A 19701-nucleotide genomic window follows, 5' to 3' on the forward strand; every position below is an offset into this window, starting at 1 on the left:
TATCAGTCTGGATCTCACAGAGCATTGCCTACACTGGATACAGAGCAGGACTAGCTATGTACAATGTATCAGTCTGGAGCTCACAGAGCATTGTCTACACTGGATACAGCTGGGAGCAGGACTAGCTATGTACAATGTATCAGTCTGGAGCTCACAGAGCATTGTCTACACTGGATACAGCTGGGAGCAGGACTAGCTATGTACAATGTATCAGTCTGGAGCTCACAGAGCATTGTCTACACTGGATACAGCTGTATCACCTCTCAGCTTGATCCAGGGTCCGCACATCAGTCTAGGGGTCACAGGGCATTGTACATCCGTAAGCGATTATAGGCTGGGGTCCCCCATAATAGCAGACGTCATGTTGCGGTGTGCCCCGGCATCTGCTCACTGCTGCTTTGACCGATGTTTCCGCACCCAGTGCTGCAGGAAGCGGTTTTGGGGGTCCATACACTTCTGCTGGTGGTCCACATGTAACCTGCAAGAGAAAGAACAGTGAGAAGAAATCGGGGTGTATGGGGTACCCAAAGAACCCCCCCCCCCCCAATGCTGCAGAAGACCCCGGACATGAGGATTGTTAACCCCTTACAGGCAGCAGATGATCCGTCCTCCTCTTCCCTCTGGAGACCTGTGGGGGTCCAGGTCTGGGGGGTCCCAGCAGTTTTGTTCTATATCCCAGCGATAGGACATTACTGATCATTCTCTGACTGTCTGCAGCCACCACCAGGGGGAGCTCTGTATGATACTACGCTGCATGAACCTCAATCCATCAGAGAATATTGGGCTGATTTGATTATATCCATCCAGCTCCAACACTCACACCCCCCTGCACTCACATCCCCCTGCACTCACATCCCCCTGCACTCACATCATCTGCACTCACAGCTCCACCACTCACATCCCCTGCACTCACACCCCCTGCACTCACAGCTCCATCCCTCACATCCCCTGCACTCACATCCCCTACACTCACAGCTCCATCCCTCACATCCCCTGCACTCACATCCCCTACACTCACACCCCCTGCACTCACACCCCCTGCACTCACACCCCCTGCACTCACATCCCCTGCACTCACATCCCCTGCACTCACATCCCCTGCACTCACACCCCCTGCACTCACATCCCCTGCACTCACATCCCCTGCACTCACATCATCTGCACTCACACCCCCTGCACTCACACCCCCTGCACTCACATCCCCTGCACTCACATCCCCTGCACTCACATCATCTGCACTCACAGCTCCATCCCTCACATCCCCTGCACTCACAGCTCCAACACTCACACCCCCTGCACTCACACCCCCTGCACTCACAGCTCCATCCCTCCCATCTGGTTGCACAGGCTGATGCTGCTGATCTCCTCTCTCGGGCAGGTCCGGGCCGGCACATCCCTCCAATCACAGCTGTGGAATGTGCACATGTCCTGAGCCGTATATACTCATTTATAGCCTGTAATTACTATGAGGCATCTCCCATCAGCCTTAAGGCCCTATTCCACCAACAGATCTGACGACAGATTATCTGCCAAAGATTAGAAGCCAAATTCAGGAACAGACTATAATGAGAGAACAGGTCATAAAGGAAAGACTGGATTTCTCCTCTTTTCAAATCCGCTCCTGGGTTTGGCTTCAAGTCTTTGGCAGATAATCTGTTGTCAGATCTGTTGGTGGAATAGGGTCTTTAGCGTGTCTCCCCCCAGTGGCCGGGGATGGCTCCACATCTTATGTCCCATACACTGCGGCTTCTACCTTGTTAACCCACAGAACTGTGCTCCACGCCCATGGACTCCCCCTCCCCCCAATACCCTGAGGATTTATCACCTATGGAAAATATCTGACAGCAGTGGCAGCACTCCAGACAGAAGCCGGCTGCCCACTGACAGGAAGCAGCCTGTCTCCTGCCCCCTGCACAGTCTCCTGCCCCCTCCAGCTTCTCAACACACACACTCTACACGATGCCTATGTGATAAGAAGTGCTGCAGCAGCTGCGTCACAGCCTCTGGCACCGCCCTACCGGCACTCACACAGCTGCACAGTCCTCTCTATCCCCTCCCTGCACTCATCTCTATGATGATAGAGAGAACTGTGTGGCTACTTGTATAAATACTAAATGATCCACATGAGGAGAAGGTTGTGTAACCGGCTGATGCTTTTGTAGTAGGAGAGGAGCGCCGGCGGCTGTGCAGATAATGTGATAGCGGGGGGGGGGGCTGTGCCAGATATATAACTGCAGTCACACTATCAGCCCTAGGAATTACAGTGCTCCTATATACCATGTGTTACGGTACCATACCATATCCTAGAAGAGCGCTTACTCTCCTACAGATTCCAATCACACTACCGTATCCTAGAAGAGCGCTTACTCTCCTACAGATTCCAATCACACTACCGTATCCTAGAAGAGCGCTTACTCTCCTACAGATTCCAATCACACTACCGTATCCTAGAAGAGCGCTTACTCTCCTACAGATTCCAATCACACTACCGTATCCTAGAAGAGCGCTTACTCTCCTACAGATTCCAATCCCACTACCATATCCTAGAAGAGCGCTTACTCTCCTACAGATTCCAATCCCACTACCATATCCTAGAAGAGCGCTTACTCTCCTACAGATTCCAATCCCACTACCATATCCTAGAAGAGCGCTTACTCTCCTACAGATTCCAATCCCACTACCATATCCTAGAAGAGCGCTTACTCTCCTACAGATTCCAATCACACTACCATATCCTAGAAGAGCGCTTACTCTCCTACAGATTCCAATCACACTACCATATCCTAGAAGAGCGCTTACTCTCCTACAGATTCCAATCACACTACCATATCCTAGAAGAGCGCTTACTCTCCTACAGATTCCAATCACACTACCATATCCTAGAAGAGCGCTTACTCTCCTACAGATTCCAATCACACTACCATATCCTAGAAGAGCGCTTACTCTCCTACAGATTCCTATCACACTACCATATCCTAGAAGAGCGCTTACTCTCCTACAGATTCCAATCCCACTACCATATCCTAGAAGAGCGCTTACTCTCCTACAGATTCCAATCCCACTACCATATCCTAGAAGAGCGCTTACTCTCCTACAGATTCCTATCACACTACCATATCCTAGAAGAGCGCTTACTCTCCTACAGATTCCAATCACACTACCATATCCTAGAAGAGCGCTTACTCTCCTACAGATTCCAATCACACTACCATATCCTAGAAGAGCGCTTACTCTCCTACAGATTCCAATCACACTACCATATCCTAGAAGAGCGCTTACTCTCCTACAGATTCCAATCACACTACCATATCCTAGAAGAGCGCTTACTCTCCTACAGATTCCAATCACACTACCATATCCTAGAAGAGCGCCTGTGTGTCTATTTGGGGCTATACACCTGATAATTTGAAGTCCAATAAAATTACGAAATCCAATCGTTCTCCATCTTGTTCTTGTTGTTGGACGCTCTCGGTAGACGACTTCCAATCCCAGGAGGGACCAGTTCCATGGCTGATGGAGGAGAACCATTAAGAGACTTTTTCAGGACTGTTCTTCTATTCTAGTTTAATAAGTCTATGTTCCTTTTAGGTTTAGGTTAGGGACTGGCAGGAGAATGAGGACCCTTGATGTGGCTTGCGAGCTACCATATTTCTTGCCTATTTTTTTCTTCTAGTTTTCAACGGTAAAAGATATCTACTAATACCTCATTGAAGATTGGACATCGAGCCATCAAGGAGCCCCACTAGACTAAAGCTGCGTTCACATGCTGCAGATTTTAGGCAGATTTTCTGCAGCAGATTGTCTGTTGCCAAACCAAAGTCACCCTGAAGTTTCAAATCCGCAGTGTGTGAAAGCACCCTTACTATTCTGCAAGTCTTCCCCAGTGCATTATAGGGCCATGCAGCTGCCACTGACTGACAGCTACTTACCGCCCTAGCGGTCTTGTCTCTGCCACCTAATAAAGAGTGCTGAGGGGCCTGTGTGAGCTGCTGGCGCCCGCTGATGCCCCTCCCCCGTGCCGACCTCTATGCTTTTATAGAAGAAGTCTGGCTAAAACATTTTTGTATTGGTATTGTATTGTCACCCAAAAGTTATACAAATCCCCAATATACACCTATTACGGGAAATGCTTAGAAAGCGCTTTTTTCTCTGCACTTACTACTGCATCAAGGCTTCACTTCCTGAATAACATGGTGAGGTCACTTCCTAGATAACATGGTGATGTCACTTCCTGGATAACATGGTGATGTAACTTCCTGGGTAACATGGTGATGTCACTTCCTGCATAACACGATGATGTCACTTCCTGGATAACACGGTGACGTCACGTCCTGGGAACCATGGTGACGTCACTTCCTGGATGCCATGGTGATGTCACTTCCTGGATGCCATGGTGATGTCACTTCCTGGATAACAGGGTAATGTCACTTCCTGGATAACATGGTTATGTCACTTCCTGGATAACATGGTGATGTCACTTCCTGGATAATATGGTGATGTCACTTCCTGCATAACACGATGTCGTCACTTCCTGGATAACATGGTGATGTCACTTCCTGGATAACATGGGGATGTCCCTTCCTGGATAACATGGTGATGTCACGACCTGACTCCCAGAGCTGTGCGGGCTGTGGCTGCCGGAGAGGATGATGGCAGAGGGATGCTCAGTGTCCCTCCAGTGCCCTGTGTCCCTCAGTGTCCCTCTGCCATCATCCTCTCCGGCAGCCACAGCCCGAACAGCTCTGGGAGTCGGGTCGTGACCTCACCATGTTATCCAGGAAGGGACATCATCGTGTTATGCCAGAAGTGACATCACCATATTATCCAGGAAGTGACATCACCATGTTAACCAGGAAGGGACATCACCATGTCATCCAGGAAGTGACCTCACCATGTTATCCAGGAAGGGACCTCACCATGTTATCCAGGAAGGGACATCATCGTGTTATGCAGGAAGTGACATCACCATATTATCCAGGAAGTTACATCACCATATTATCCAGGAAGTGACCTCACCATGTTATCCAGAAAGTGACATCCCCATGTTATCCAGGAAGGGACATCATCGTGTTATGCCAGAAGTGACATCACCATATTATCCAGGAAGTGACATCACCATGTTAACCAGGAAGGGACATCACCATGTCATCCAGGAAGTGACCTCACCATGTTATCCAGGAAGGGACATCATCGTGTTATGCAGGAAGTGACATCACCATATTATCCAGGAAGTGACCTCACCATGTTATCCAGGAAGGGACATCATCGTGTTATGCAGGAAGTGACATCACCATATTATCCAGGAAGTGACATCACCATGTTATTCAGGAAGTGACCTCACCATGTTATTCAGGAAGTGACCTCACCATGTTATTCAGGAAGTGACATCACCATGATATCCAGGAAGTGACATCACCATATTATCCAGGAAGTGAAGCCCTGATGCAGTAGTAAGTGCAGAGAAAAAAGCGCTTTCTAAGCATTTCCCGTAATAGGTGTATATTGGGGATTTGTATAACTTTTGGGTGACAATACAATAACAATACAAAAATGTTTTAGCCAGACTTCTTCTATAAAAGCATAGAGGTCGGCACGGGGGAGGGGCATCAGCGGGCGCCAGCAGCTCACACAGGCCCCTCAGCACTCTTTATTAGGTGGCAGAGACAAGACCGCTAGGGCGGTAAGGAGCTGTCAGTCAGTGGCAGCTGCATGGCCCTATAATGCACTGGGGACCTATAATGCACTGGGGAAGACTTGCAGAATAGTAAGGGTGCTTTCACACACTGCGGATTTGATGTAGATTTTCTACAGCAGATTTGAAACTTCAGGTTGACTTTAGTTTGGCAACAGACAATCTGCTGCATAAAATCTGCCTAAAATCTGCAGCATGTGAACGCAGCTTTAGTCTAGTGGGGCTCCTTGATGGCTCGATGTCCAATCTTCAATGAGGTATTAGTAGATATCTTTTACCGTTGAAAACTAGAAGAAAAAAATAGGCAAGAAATATGGTAAGCTCGCAAGCCACATCAAGGGTCCTCATTCTCCTGCCAGTCCCTAACCTAAACCTAAAAGGAACATAGACTTATTAAACTAGAACAGAAGAACAGTCCTGAAAAAGTCTCTTAATGGTTCTCCTCCATCAGCCATGGAACTGGTCCCTCCTGGGATTGGAAGTCGTCTACCGAGAGCGTCCAACAACAAGAACAAGATGGAGAACTATTGGATTTTGTAATTTTATTGGACTTCAAATTATCAGGTGTATAGCCCCAAATAGACACTTTACCATCACATTACTCCGAGTCCCTACAGTAACAATGTCTGAAAATCACAGAATCTGTAGGAGAGTAAGCGCTCTTCTAGGATATGGTAGTGTGATTGGAATCTGTAGGAGAGTAAGCGCTCTTCTAGGATATGGTAGTGTGATTGGAATCTGTAGGAGAGTAAGCGCTCTTCTAGGATATGGTAGTAGGATTGGAATCTGTAGGAGAGTAAGCGCTCTTCTAGGATATGGTAGTGTGATTGGAATCTGTAGGAGAGTAAGCGCTCTTCTAGGATATGGTAGTGTGATTGGGATCTGTAGGAGAGTAAGCGCTCTTCTAGGATATGGTAGTGTGATTGGAATCTGTAGGAGAGTAAGCGCTCTTCTAGAATATAGTAGTAGGATTGGAATCTGTAGGAGAGTAAGCGCTCTTCTAGGATATGGTAGTGTGATTGGAATCTGTAGGAGAGTAAGCGCTCTTCTAGGATATGGTAGTGTGATTGGAATCTGTAGGAGAGTAAGCGCTCTTCTAGGATATGGTAGTGTGATTGGAATCTGTAGGAGAGTAAGCGCTCTTCTAGGATATGGTAGTGGGATTGGAATCTGTAGGAGAGTAAGCGCTCTTCTAGGATATAGTAGTGTGATTGGGATCTGTAGGAGAGTAAGCGCTCTTCTAGGATATGGTAGTGTGATTGGGATCTGTAGGAGAGTAAGCGCTCTTCTAGGATATGGTAGTGTGATTGGAATCTGTAGGAGAGTAAGCGCTCTTCTAGGATATGGTAGTGTGATTGGAATCTGTAGGAGAGTAAGCGCTCTTCTAGGATATGGTAGTGTGATTGGAATCTGTAGGAGAGTAAGCGCTCTTCTAGGATATAGTAGTGTGATTGGGATCTGTAGGAGAGTAAGCGCTCTTCTAGGATATGGTAGTGTGATTGGGATCTGTAGGAGAGTAAGCGCTCTTCTAGGATATGGTAGTGTGATAGGAATCTGTAGGAGAGTAAGCGCTCTTCTAGGATATGGTAGTGTGATTGGAATCTGTAGGAGAGTAAGCGCTCTTCTAGGATATGGTAGTGTGATTGGAATCTGTAGGAGAGTAAGCGTTCTTCTAGGATATGGTAGTGGGATTGGAATCTGTAGGAGAGTAAGCGCTCTTCTAGGATATGGTAGTGGGATTGGAATCTGTAGGAGAGTAAGCGCTCTTCTAGGATATGGTAGTGGGATTGGAATCTGTAGGAGAGTAAGCGCTCTTCTAGGATATGGTAGTGGGATTGGAATCTGTAGGAGAGTAAGCGCTCTTCTAGGATATGGTAGTGTGATTGGGATCTGTAGGAGAGTAAGCGCTCTTCTAGGATATGGTAGTGTGATTGGAATCTGTAGGAGAGTAAGCGCTCTTCTAGGATATGGTAGTGTGATTGGATAACAACTTGATTTCGTGATTTTATTGGACTTCATATTATCAGGTGTATAGCCCCAAATAGACACTTTCCCATCACATTACTCCGAGTCCCTACAGTAAAAATGATTCTTCTATATCTAAGACAAATAAGAGAAATAAATTACAATGAGCCGGGTTTTCAGGTGTTAAACATTACATATAGTTAGAAAAAACTAAAATATTCCTGGAGCTGAAGGGGTTAACAGTATATGAATTACACTGTGGTGGATTTGAAGGGGTTAAAAGTGGATCAATTGAAGTGTTGTGGATCTAAAGGGGTTAACAGTGGATGAATTAGATTGTAGTGGATGTGAAGGGGTTAACAGTGGGTGAATGGACCTGAAGGGGTTAAGAGTTGGCATTCTTTAGTCTCCCATGTAGGTGTCACCCTGTGATCTTCCTGACACATTCTGAAGCCTGGAACTAACTAGTCCTGGCTATTACCGTAACACATGGTATATAGGAGCACTGCAATTCCTAGTGCTGATAGTGGGACTGCAGTGATTTACAGGAGTGAAGCTCATCCAGTGCGGCTCCTCTATGTTCCTTGTACAGGTGTGCGACATGTCGTGTTTTGCCCTTTTATACCAGTGACGTTTCCTGTGTTATTATATTAGTTGTTATATTAGTTGTTTCCCTGTATGACCGTGTTCTCATCCCGTCGGCTGTCGCACCTGATATAAAGCAGCGGAGGCGACATCCAGGGCCGGCAGCGTCCGGCCACCGAGCGCCCAGGAGGCCATTGTCAGGGTTTATTACTATTCTGTGTATAATAATAGAATAGAATTATAGGGGGGGGGGGGGTTACTTTATGGCTCATAGAGATGGAGGAAATTAGCACAGGAGAGCCGAACCCACAAACCGGGGGGTGGGGACTGATCACTATAAGCATCAACATGACCTACAGACATCTCATCTGTGATATATATCACTAGTCCTGTCCTCAGCTCTATCCAGTGTAGGCAATGCTCTGTGAGCTCCAGACTGATACATTATACATAGCTAGTCCTGCTCCCAGCTGTATGCAGTGTAGACAATGCTCTGTGAGCTCTACAGACTGATACATTGTACATAGCTAGTCCTGCTCTCAGCTGTATCCAGTGTAGACAATGCTCTGTGAGCCCCAGCCTGATACATTGTACATAGCTAGTCCTGCTCTCTATCCAGAGTAGACAATGCTCTGTGAGCTGCAGACTGATACATTGTACAAAGCTCACAGAGCATTGTCTACACTGGGTACAGCTGGGAGCAGGACTAGCTATGTACAATGTATCAGTCCGGAGCTCACAGAGCATTGTCTACACTGGATACAGAGCAGGACTAGCTATGTACAATGTATCAGTCTGGAGCTCACAGAGCATTGTCTACACTGGATACAGCTGGGAGCAGGACTAGCTATGTACAATGTATCAGTCCGGAGCTCACAGAGCATTGTCTACACTGGATACAGAGCAGGACTAGCCATGTACAATGTATCAGTCTGGAGCTCACAGAGCATTGTCTACACTGGATACAGAGCAGGACTAGCTATGTACAATGTATCAGTCTGGGCTCCAGGCTCTATAGCTCCCCCGGAGCAGAGGCGAGGTATTAGCGAGTGTGGCTGCTGTCCCAGGAGGAAAGGAACCAGGGACGTCACTAGGCATAAATGTCCGGTGTCCAATCTCCAAAGGATTACAGGCTAACCCTGAAAGTATTTGTCCCCCGTGGGCTCCTCAGTGCATCCCACCCACCCGCTCTGCCCGCACGCTCACATATGGCCGGCCTCCAGACTGTCAGGGCAGGATAGATCTACTACCCATCCATGCTGCCCCCAACACTATAACTATGAGCCATTGGCTCCCGTCCCTGTCAGTCACAGTGCACACGCATATGTCTGTGTATGTATATGTGTATGTGTGTATATGTGTGTACCTGTGTGTCTGTATGTATATATGTGTGTGTGTGTGTGTGTCTGTGTGTATGTATATGTGTGTGCCTGTGTGTCTGTATGTGTGTGTATGTATACGTGTGTGTGTGTGTATGTATATGTGTGTGCCTGTGTGTCTGTATGTGTGTGTGTGTGTGTATGTATATGTGTGTACGTGTGTCTGTATGTGTGTATATGTGTGTGCCTGTGTGTCTGTGTGTGCCTGTGTGTATGTATATGTGTGTGCCTGTGTGTCTGTATGTGTGTGTGTGTGTGTGTGTGCCTGGGTGTGTATGTATATGTGTGTGCCTGTGTGTGTATGTGTGCTGTCCCACCACTGGTGGTTTTCCTCTTCTCTTGTGCACCTGTCAAAGAGTTTGATGTTATGTTTTCCCACTAGGTGTCAGTGTTTCCTATATGCTTATGTACTTACTTCTAAGCACAGCTAAAAGAAAGTAATGGGTTAATGTCTGTTGTACCATGTGCTATATGCTGACCATTAGAAGGTGCTCTTCTCTTCTCATCCCCCTCTACCTTTCTTCTGCACACACTTATCCCCACCACTCACAGGCACACAACAGGCCCCTCTGGGTGAAGTCACTGGTGGAGGAAGTTCGTTCTACCTAGATTCTCAGTGAGAGAGAAAGCACAAAACAGAGTTCTAGCAGAAGCTAAGCCAGGGCCTGGCTGATGCCAGGACCCTTGTCAGGAACAACAGTTAGTTGAGTCTAGCCACCAACGTGAGCAGATGCAGATAGAGACCAACAGTTCTTTCAACCAAACTAGTATATTCACTATAATAAGGAGGAGTGATGGTCGGCACTTCCAAGAGTAAAAAGGTTTCTTTATTTCTTCGCTTTAAATCCATGTCACAATTCCAATAAATATACAAGACATGATCTAGATTTTGCCTTGTATATTTATTGGAATTGTGACATGGATTTTAAAGCGAAGAAATAAAGAGACCTTTTTACTCTTGGAAGTGCCGACCATCACTCCTTCTTATTATTTACTACTGCTGAGGTGTTGGATCCCTCTAGGTCGTAGCACCAGCCAGGTGAGCTGAATGAACTTGTGCTGCATCTAGTATATTCACTATGCATTGCTAAGAACTAACAAGGGAGAGTAATCACCCTGACCCACGCCAGGAAAACGTCTCAAAAGTGCAGAGCAGTATCCTGAAAAGATAGCAACTAGCCTCAATAGGACAAAGCAACCAGTATACTAAGGTCTACGTATCCTACTGCGCAGTGCAGATAACCGGAAGACTTGGACACCTAGGTACACCCAGATAGCCACTTCTGGGGCTCATCCTACCCTACTGTGATGGGTTCTAGGCTACCAGAGGCTACAGAGGGATACAGAAAGACCTAACTACTATATGGGGGCTGATAGGGCACCTGTAATATGGGGCACATGGGGGACCTAACTACTATATCAGGGCTGATAGGGCACCTGTAATATGGGGCACATGAGGGACCTAACTACTATACTGGGGCAAAGAGAAGGCCCAATGCCCAACTGGAACAAGGAAACCGACTCTGTGAGCGACGGCGGTCAGAGAGGACGTCACCTGTGGTCAATGGATATAAGTCCTGATTTGTACGGTCTAGAGCTGGTATCTAGCAGTACATGGTCCCTGTATAGGGGGGCGGTGGTTTCTTCAGTAACAGGATGGTGGTAATGGCAACTCAGGAGCCTGGTTACACCCCAGGAGGGCTCTGAAGATGTCACTGTACAAATAGTTACCATATATAGAGAGTGACATCATCAGAGCTTCTGTGAGGTCACACAGTTATATGCAGTGACTGATCTCACACTTACACAATGGCCTGCAGGTTACAGATCCCGTCCTTCTTCTGGATCTCCACACGGGTCACTTGCGGCAGCAGGTTCTTCGGGATGCGTTTAGCCAGTCTGGTGCAGCAGGAGGTGGAGGAAGATGCTAATCCTGAGGAGGAGAGGAGACCGCACAGAGATCAGAGACCGCACAGAGATCAGAGACCGCACAGAGATCAGAGACCGCACAAAGATCAGAGACCGCAAAGAGGTCAGAGACCGCACAGAGAAGAGACAGCGGGGGGGAGAAGATGGTAACCCTAAGGAGGAGAGGAGACCTCACAGAGATCAGAGACTGCACAGAGATCAGAGACCGCATAGAGATCAGAGACCGCACAGAGATCAGAGACCATGCAGAGATCAGAGACCGCACAGAGATCAGAGACCGCACAAAGAGACGAGACAGCGGGGGGGAGAAGATGGTAACCCTAAGGAGGAGAGGAGACCTCACAGAGATCAGAGACCGCACAGAGATCAGAGACCGCACAGAGATCAGAGACCGCACAGAGATCAGAGACCGCACAGAGAAGAGACAGTGGGGGGAGAAGATGGTAACCCTAAGGAGGAGAGGAGACTGCACAGAGATCAGAGACCGCACAGAGATCAGAGACCGCACAGAGATTAAAGACAGCACAGAAGTCAGAGACAGCGGGAAAAAGAAAAAACATCAACTTATCTGACAGAACTGGGAAATGGTGGAGATGAAGAGACAGTAACTCTAATCTCCTATCACACACAGTGTATCATCACTCCCATCATCCCTGACCCCAGGAGCTGACAATCTAATCTCCTATCACACAGTGTATCATCACTCCCATCATCCTCCTCCCTGACCCCAGGAGCTGACACTCTAATCTCCTATCACACACAGTGTATCATCACTCCCATCATCCTCCTCCCTGACCCCAGGAGCTGACACTCTAATCTCCTATCACACACAGTGTATCATCACTCCCATCATCCTCCTCCCTGACCCCAGGAGCTGACACTCTAATCTCCTATCACACACAGTGTATCATCACTCCCATCATCCTCCTCCCTGACCCCAGGAGCTGACACTCTAATCTCCTATCACACACAGTGTATCATCACCCCCATCATCCTCCCTGACCCCAGGAGCTGACACTCTAATCTCCTATCACACACAGTGTATAATCACTCCCATCATCCTCCCTGACCCCAGGAGCTGACACTCTAATCTCCTATCACACACAGTGTATCATCACCCCCATCATCCTCCCTGACCCCAGGAGCTGACACTCTAATCTCCTATCACACACAGTGTACCATCACTCCCATCCTCCTCCCTGACCCCAGGAGCTGACACTCTAATCTCCTATCACACACAGTGTATCATCACTCCCATCCTCCCTGACCCCAGGAGCTGACACTCTAATCTCCTATCACACACAATGTATCATCACTCCCATCATCCTCCTCCCTGACCCCAGGAGCTGACACTCTAATCTCCTATCACACACAGTGTATCATCACTCCCATCATCCTCCTCCCTGACCCCAGGAGCTGACACTCTAATCTCCTATCACACACAGTGTATCATCACTCCCATCATCACTGACCCCAGGAGCTGACACTCTAATCTCCTATCACACAGTGTATAATCACTCCCATCATCCTCCCTGACCCCAGGAGCTGACACTCTAATCTCCTATCACACACAGTGTATCATCACTCCCATCATCCCTGACCCCAGGAGCTGACACTCTAATCTCCTATCACACACAGTGTATCATCACTCCCATCATCCTCCCTGACCCCAGGAGCTGACACTCTAATCTCCTATCACACACAGTGTATCATCACCCCCATCATCCTCCCTGACCCTAGGAACTGACACTCTAATCTCCTATCACACACAGTGTATCATCACCCCCATCATCCTCCCTGACCCCAGGAGCTGACACTCTAATCTCCTATCACACACAGTGTACCATCACTCCCATCCTCCTCCCTGACCCCAGGAGCTGACACTCTAATCTCCTATCACACACAGTGTATCATCACTCCCATCCTCCCTGACCCCAGGAGCTGACACTCTAATCTCCTATCACACACAATGTATCATCACTCCCATCATCCTCCTCCCTGACCCCAGGAGCTGACACTCTAATCTCCTATCACACACAGTGTATCATCACTCCCATCATCCTCCTCCCTGACCCCAGGAGCTGACACTCTAATCTCCTATCACACACAGTGTATCATCACTCCCATCATCCCTGACCCCAGGAGCTGACACTCTAATCTCCTATCACACACAGTGTATCATCACTCCCATCCTCCTCCCTGACCCTAGGAACTGACACTCTAATCTCCTATCACACACAGTGTATCATCACCCCCATCATCCTCCCTGACCCCAGGAGCTGACACTCTAATCTCCTATCACACACAGTGTACCATCACTCCCATCCTCCTCCCTGACCCCAGGAGCTGACACTCTAATCTCCTATCACACACAGTGTATCATCACTCCCATCATCCTCCCTGACCCCAGGAGCTGACACTCTAATCTCCTATCACACACAGTGTACCATCACTCCCATCATCCTCCCTGACCCCAGGAGCTGACACTCTAATCTCCTATCACACACAGTGTATCATCACTCCCATCATCCTCCCTGACCCCAGGAGCTGACACTCTAATCTCCTATCACACACAGTGTATCATCACTCCCATCATCCTCCCTGACCCCAGGAGCTGACACTCTAATCTCCTATCACACACAGTGTATCATCACTCCCATCATCCTCCCTGACCCCAGGAGCTGACACTCTAATCTCCTATCACACACAGTGTACCATCACTCCCATGCTCCCTGACCCCAGGAGCTGACACTCTAATCTCCTATCACACACAGTGTATCATCACTCCCATCATCCTCCCTGACCCCAGGAGCTGACACTCTAATCTCCTATCACACACAGTGTATCATCACTCCCATCATCTTCCCTGACCCCAGGAGCTGACACTCTAATCTCCTATCACACACAGTGTACCATCACTCCCATCCTCCTCCCTGACCCCAGGAGCTGACACTCTAATCTCCTATCACACACAGTGTATCATCACTCCCATCATCCTCCCTGACCCCAGGAGCTGACACTCTAATCTCCTATCACACAGTGTATCATCACTCCCATCCTCCTCCCTGACCCCAGGAGCTGACACTCTAATCTCCCTGTCGTCTCTTACCCTGCTGTGTGACAGTAATGGAGACCATAAGAAGCAGCAGGATGAAGAGGATCCTGGGGGCGGCCATTGTGGAGGAGAAGCTTCAGTCTCAGGTTCTGGGAGAAGTGGTGGAGTTCCTCTCCTATATACCTGTCGGGCCCCTCCCCCGCCCTCAGGCCCCGCCCCCGCCCTCGGGTCTTGTTGGCAGGTGACAGGCGGGAATTCCTTCTGATATATAACACTCAGGATATAGGAAACAAATCTCTCATCGTTTCCTCTAAACTTTTCCTTGAAATGTTTTGACTTTTACCACGATCAGCCTCAGCTGCAGGACTCCATCAGTCACCAGGATCAGCCTCAGCATCAGTCACCAGGATCAGCCTCAGCCGCAGGACTCCATCAGTCACCAGGATCAGCCTCAGCATCAGTCACCAGGATCAGCCTCAGCCGCAGGACTCCATCAGTCACCAGGATCAGCCTCAGCATCAGTCACCAGGACTCCATTAGCCGCCAGGACTCCATCATCCACCAGGACTCCATTAGCCGCCAGGATCAGCCTCAGCATTATCCACCAGGACTCCATTAGCCGCCAGGACTCCATCAGTCACCAGGATCAGCCTCAGCATCAGTCACCAGGATCAGCCTCAGCCGCAGGACTCCATCAGTCACCAGGATCAGCCTCAGCATCAGTCACCAGGACTCCATTAGCTGCCAGGACTCCATCATCCACCAGGACTCCATTAGCCGCCAGGACTCCATCAGTCACCAGGATCAGCCTCAGCATCATCCACCAGGACTCCATCATCCACCAGGACTCCATCATCCACCAGGACTCCATCATCCACCAGGACTCCATCATCCACCAGGACTCCATTAGCCGCCAGGACTCCATTAGCCGCCAGGACTCCATCAGCTGCCAGGATCAGCCTCAGCATCAGTCACCAGGACTCCATTAGCCGCCAGGACTCCATCATCCGCTAGGACTCCATCAGCCACCAGGACTCCATCAGCCACCAGGATTCTACCAGTCACCAGGACTCCATCAGCCACAGGACTCCTTCAGTTACCAGGACTCCATCAGTCGTCAGAACAGTATCAGTCACTAGGACTCCAATCAGTCTCACCAGGACTCAATCAACCGAAGGACTCCATCAGCCACCAGGACTCCATCAGCTACCGGGACTCCACTAGTCACCGGGACTCCAATAGCCACCAGGACTCCATCAGGACTTCATCAGTCAACAGGACTCCATCAGTCACTTGGACTCCATCAGTTACCAGGACAGTATAAGTCACTATTACTCCATCAGCCACCAGGACTCCATCAGCCACCAGGACTCCATCAGCCCCAGGACTTCATCAACCACCAGGACTCCACTAGTCACCAGGACTCCATCAGCCACCAGGACTCCATCAGCCACCAGGACTCCATCAGCCACCAGGACTCCATCAGCCACCAGGACTCCATCAGCCACCAGGACTCCATCAGCCACCAGGACTCCATCAGCCACCAGGACTCCATCAGCCACCAGGACTCCATCAGCCACTAGGACTCCATCAGCCACCAGGACTCCATCAGCCACCAGGACTCCATCAGCCACCAGGACTCCATCAGCCACTAGGACTCCATCAGCCACTAGGACTCCATCAGCCTCACAAAGACTCCATCAGTAACCAGGAATGCCTCAGCCACCAGGACTCCATCCGCCACCAGGACTCCATCAGTCACCAGGACTCCATCAGTCATTAGGACTCCATCAGTCTCACCAGGACTCCATCAGCCACCAGGACTCCATCAGCCACCAGGACTCCATCAGCCACCAGGACTCCATCAGCCACCAGGACTCCATCAGCCACTAGGACTCCATCAGCCACTAGGACTCCATCAGCCACTAGGACTCCATCAGCCACTAGGACTCCATCAGCCACTAGGACTCCATCAGCCACTAGGACTCCATCAGCCTCACAAAGACTCCATCAGTAACCAGGAATGCCTCAGCCACCAGGACTCCATCCGCCACCAGGACTCCATCAGTCACCAGGACTCCATCAGTCATTAGGACTCCATCAGTCTCACCAGGACTCCATCAGCCACCAGGACTCCATCAGTGTCACCGGACTCCATCAATCATTAAGACTCCATCAGACGCCAGGACTCCGTCAGTGTCACAGGACTCCATCAATCACAAGGACTGCATCAGCCACCAGGATCAGCCTCAGCCGCAGGTCTCTATCAGCCGCCAGGTCTCAATCAGTCACCAGGATTTAGGTGTCCGCACTCCCCTCCAGGCTCACCTGTGTACTGATAGGGTCAGGGCTGGCGGCCTGTAGGGGACATCTTATACTGATAGCAGGGAGGATGATCCACTGACCGCTACTTTACTCCATCAACTACCTACAGGGGGAATGCCTACATGGGGGCATGCCTACACCTGGGTCCGATGCCTACACCAGGGGATACACTTTACTGGATGGCTAACTACCAGAGGGATACTGCCTACTGGTGGGGACAAACTCTTGGGGAGAGGGGGTTCCTCCATGGGGGGTACTATCTACTGAGGGGACCTAACTACTACATGGATGCATGGATGGGGCCTAACTACTACATGGATGCATGGATGGGGCCTAACTACTACATAGATGCATGGATGGGGCATAACTACTATTTGGAGGCATGGATGCGGCCTAACTACTACATGGATGGGGCCTAACTACTACATGGAGAAGCGAGGTCACCGCTGGAGCCACAGGATCAGGGCTTGGCGTGCTTGTCTGTACCAGGCCGCCACCCTGGAGAAGCGAGGTCACCGCTGGAGCCACAGGATCAGGGCTTGGCGTGCTTGTCTGGACCAGGCCGGCGTCCTGGAGAAGCGAGGTCACCGCTGGAGCCACAGGATCAGGGCTTGGCGTGCTTGTCTGTACCAGGCCGCCGCCCTGGAGAAGCGAGGTCACCGCTGGAGCCACAGGATCAGGGCTTGGCGTGCTTGTCTGGACCAGGCCGCCACCCTGGAGAAGAGGGGCCCCGCTGGAGCCACAGGATCAGGGCTTGGCGTGCTTGTCTGGACCAGGCCGTCGTCCTGGAGAAGCGAGGTCACCGCTGGAGCCACAGGATCAGGGCTTGGCGTGCTTGTCTGGACCAGGCCGTCGTCCTGGAGAAGCGAGGTCACCGCTGGAGCCACAGGATCAGGGCTTGGCGTGCTTGTCTGGACCAGGCCGGCGTCCTGGAGAAGCGAGGTCACCGCTGGAGCCACAGGATCAGGGCTTGGAGTGCTTGTCTGGACCAGGCCGGCGTCCTGGAGAAGCGAGGTCACCGCTGGAGCCACAGGATCAGGGCTTGACGTGCTTGTCTGGACCAGGCCGGCGTCCTGGAGAAGCGAGGTCACCGCTGGAGCCACAGGATCAGGGCTTGGCGTGCTTGTCTGGACCAGGCCGCCACCCTGGAGAAGAGGGGCCCCGCCCCCTCCAGTCAGTGTGCACTATGTGACCAGGCGAGGATGTATGGAGATGTGTGGGGGGGGGGGCTGTATGGTGATGGGGGGGAAGAGGAGGCTATTTGGTGATCGGGGGGCTGTATGGTGATGGGCGGAAGAGGAGGCTGTATGGTGATGGGGGGGCTGTATGGTGATGGGGGGAAGAGGAGGCTGCATGGTGATGGGGGGCTGTATGGTGATTAGGGGGAGCTGTATGGTGATGGGGGAGGCTGTATGGTGATTAGCGGGGGAGGATAAATGGAGATGTGGGGGGGGGGCTGTATGGTGATGGGGGGGCTGTTTGGTGATGGGGGGAAGAAGAGGCTGTATGGTGATGGTGGAGGCTGTATGGTGATGGTGGGGGCTGTATGGTGATGGGGGGGGCTGTATGGTGATGGGGGGGGGGAAGAGGAGGCTGTATGGTGATGGGGGGCAAGAGGAGCCTGTATAGTGATGGGGGGGCTGTATGGTGATGGGGGGGGGGGGGTGTATGGTGATGGGGGAGGCTGTATGGTGATGGGGGGGGGCTGTATGGTGATGGGGGGGGGGCTGTATGGTGATGGGGGGAACAGGAGGCTGTATGGTGATGGGGGGGCTGTATGGTGATGGGGGGAGCAGTATGGTGATGATGGGGGAAGTATGGTGATGGGGGGGGAAGAGGAGGCTGTATGGTGATGGGGGGCAAGAGGAGCCTGTATAGTGATGGGGGGGCTGTATGGTGATGGGGGAGGCTGTATGGTGATGGGGGGAACAGGAGGCTGTATGGTGATGGGGGGAGCAGTATGGTGATGATGGGGGAAGTATGGTGATGGGGGGGCGAGGAGGCTGTATGGTGATGAGGGGGGCTGTATGGTGATGGGGGGGCTGTATGGTGATGGGGGGCTGTATGGTGATGGGGAAGAGGAGGCTGTATGGTGATGAGGGGGGCTGTATGGTGATGGGGGAAGAGGAGGCTGTATGGTGATGGGGGGGCTGTATGGTGATGGGGGGCTGTATGGTGATGGGGGGCTGTATGGTGATGGGGAAGAGGAGGCTGTATGGTGATGAGGGGGGCTGTATGGTGATGGGGGAAGAGGAGGCTGTATGGTGATGGGGGGGCTGTATGGTGATGGGGGGAGGCTGTATGGTGATGGGAGGGAGCAGTATGGTGATGATGGGGGGGAGCAGTATGGTGATGGGGGGGAGCAGTATGGTGATGGGGGGGAGCAGTATGGTGATGGGGGGGGAGCAGTATGGTGATGGGGGGGGGGCAGTATGGTGATGGGGGGGAGCAGTATGGTGATGGGGGGGAGCAGTATGGTGATGGGGGGGAGCAGTATGGTGATGATGGGGGGAGATGTATGGTGATGATGGGGGGGGGGGGGGATGTATGGTGATGATGGGGGGGGGATGTATGGTGATGATGGGGGGGGGGGGTGTATGGTGATGATGGGGGGGGGGGGGATGTATGGTGATGATGGGGGGGGGGACAGGGCCGGCTCCAGCTTTTTGTGGGCCCTCGGGCGACAGAGCCTCGGCGGGCCCCTTTGAGGAGCAAATCATGGAGAGACAGGTGAGGAAAGATTTGCAGCAGAAGAAACATGCGGCTGCTGC

General features: G+C 50.9%; 1 protein-coding gene across 1 annotated transcript; it reads right to left on the bottom strand.

The window, feature by feature from the left end:
- Positions 1–176: 176 nt before the first annotated feature.
- Positions 177–14741, bottom strand: CCL27 (C-C motif chemokine ligand 27). The gene is made up of 3 exons (XM_069964887.1): positions 14660–14741; positions 11428–11554; positions 177–478 (listed from the first exon to the last, which is right to left on the bottom strand). Exons 1-3 carry the CDS (start codon positions 14724–14726, stop codon positions 388–390), a joined length of 285 nt encoding a protein of 94 aa, XP_069820988.1. The 5' UTR covers positions 14727–14741; the 3' UTR covers positions 177–387.
- Positions 14742–19701: the final 4960 nt, after the last annotated feature.

This window comes from Dendropsophus ebraccatus, chromosome 3 (genome assembly GCF_027789765.1).
Source record: "Dendropsophus ebraccatus isolate aDenEbr1 chromosome 3, aDenEbr1.pat, whole genome shotgun sequence".
NCBI classification, from domain to species: domain Eukaryota; kingdom Metazoa; phylum Chordata; class Amphibia; order Anura; family Hylidae; genus Dendropsophus; species Dendropsophus ebraccatus.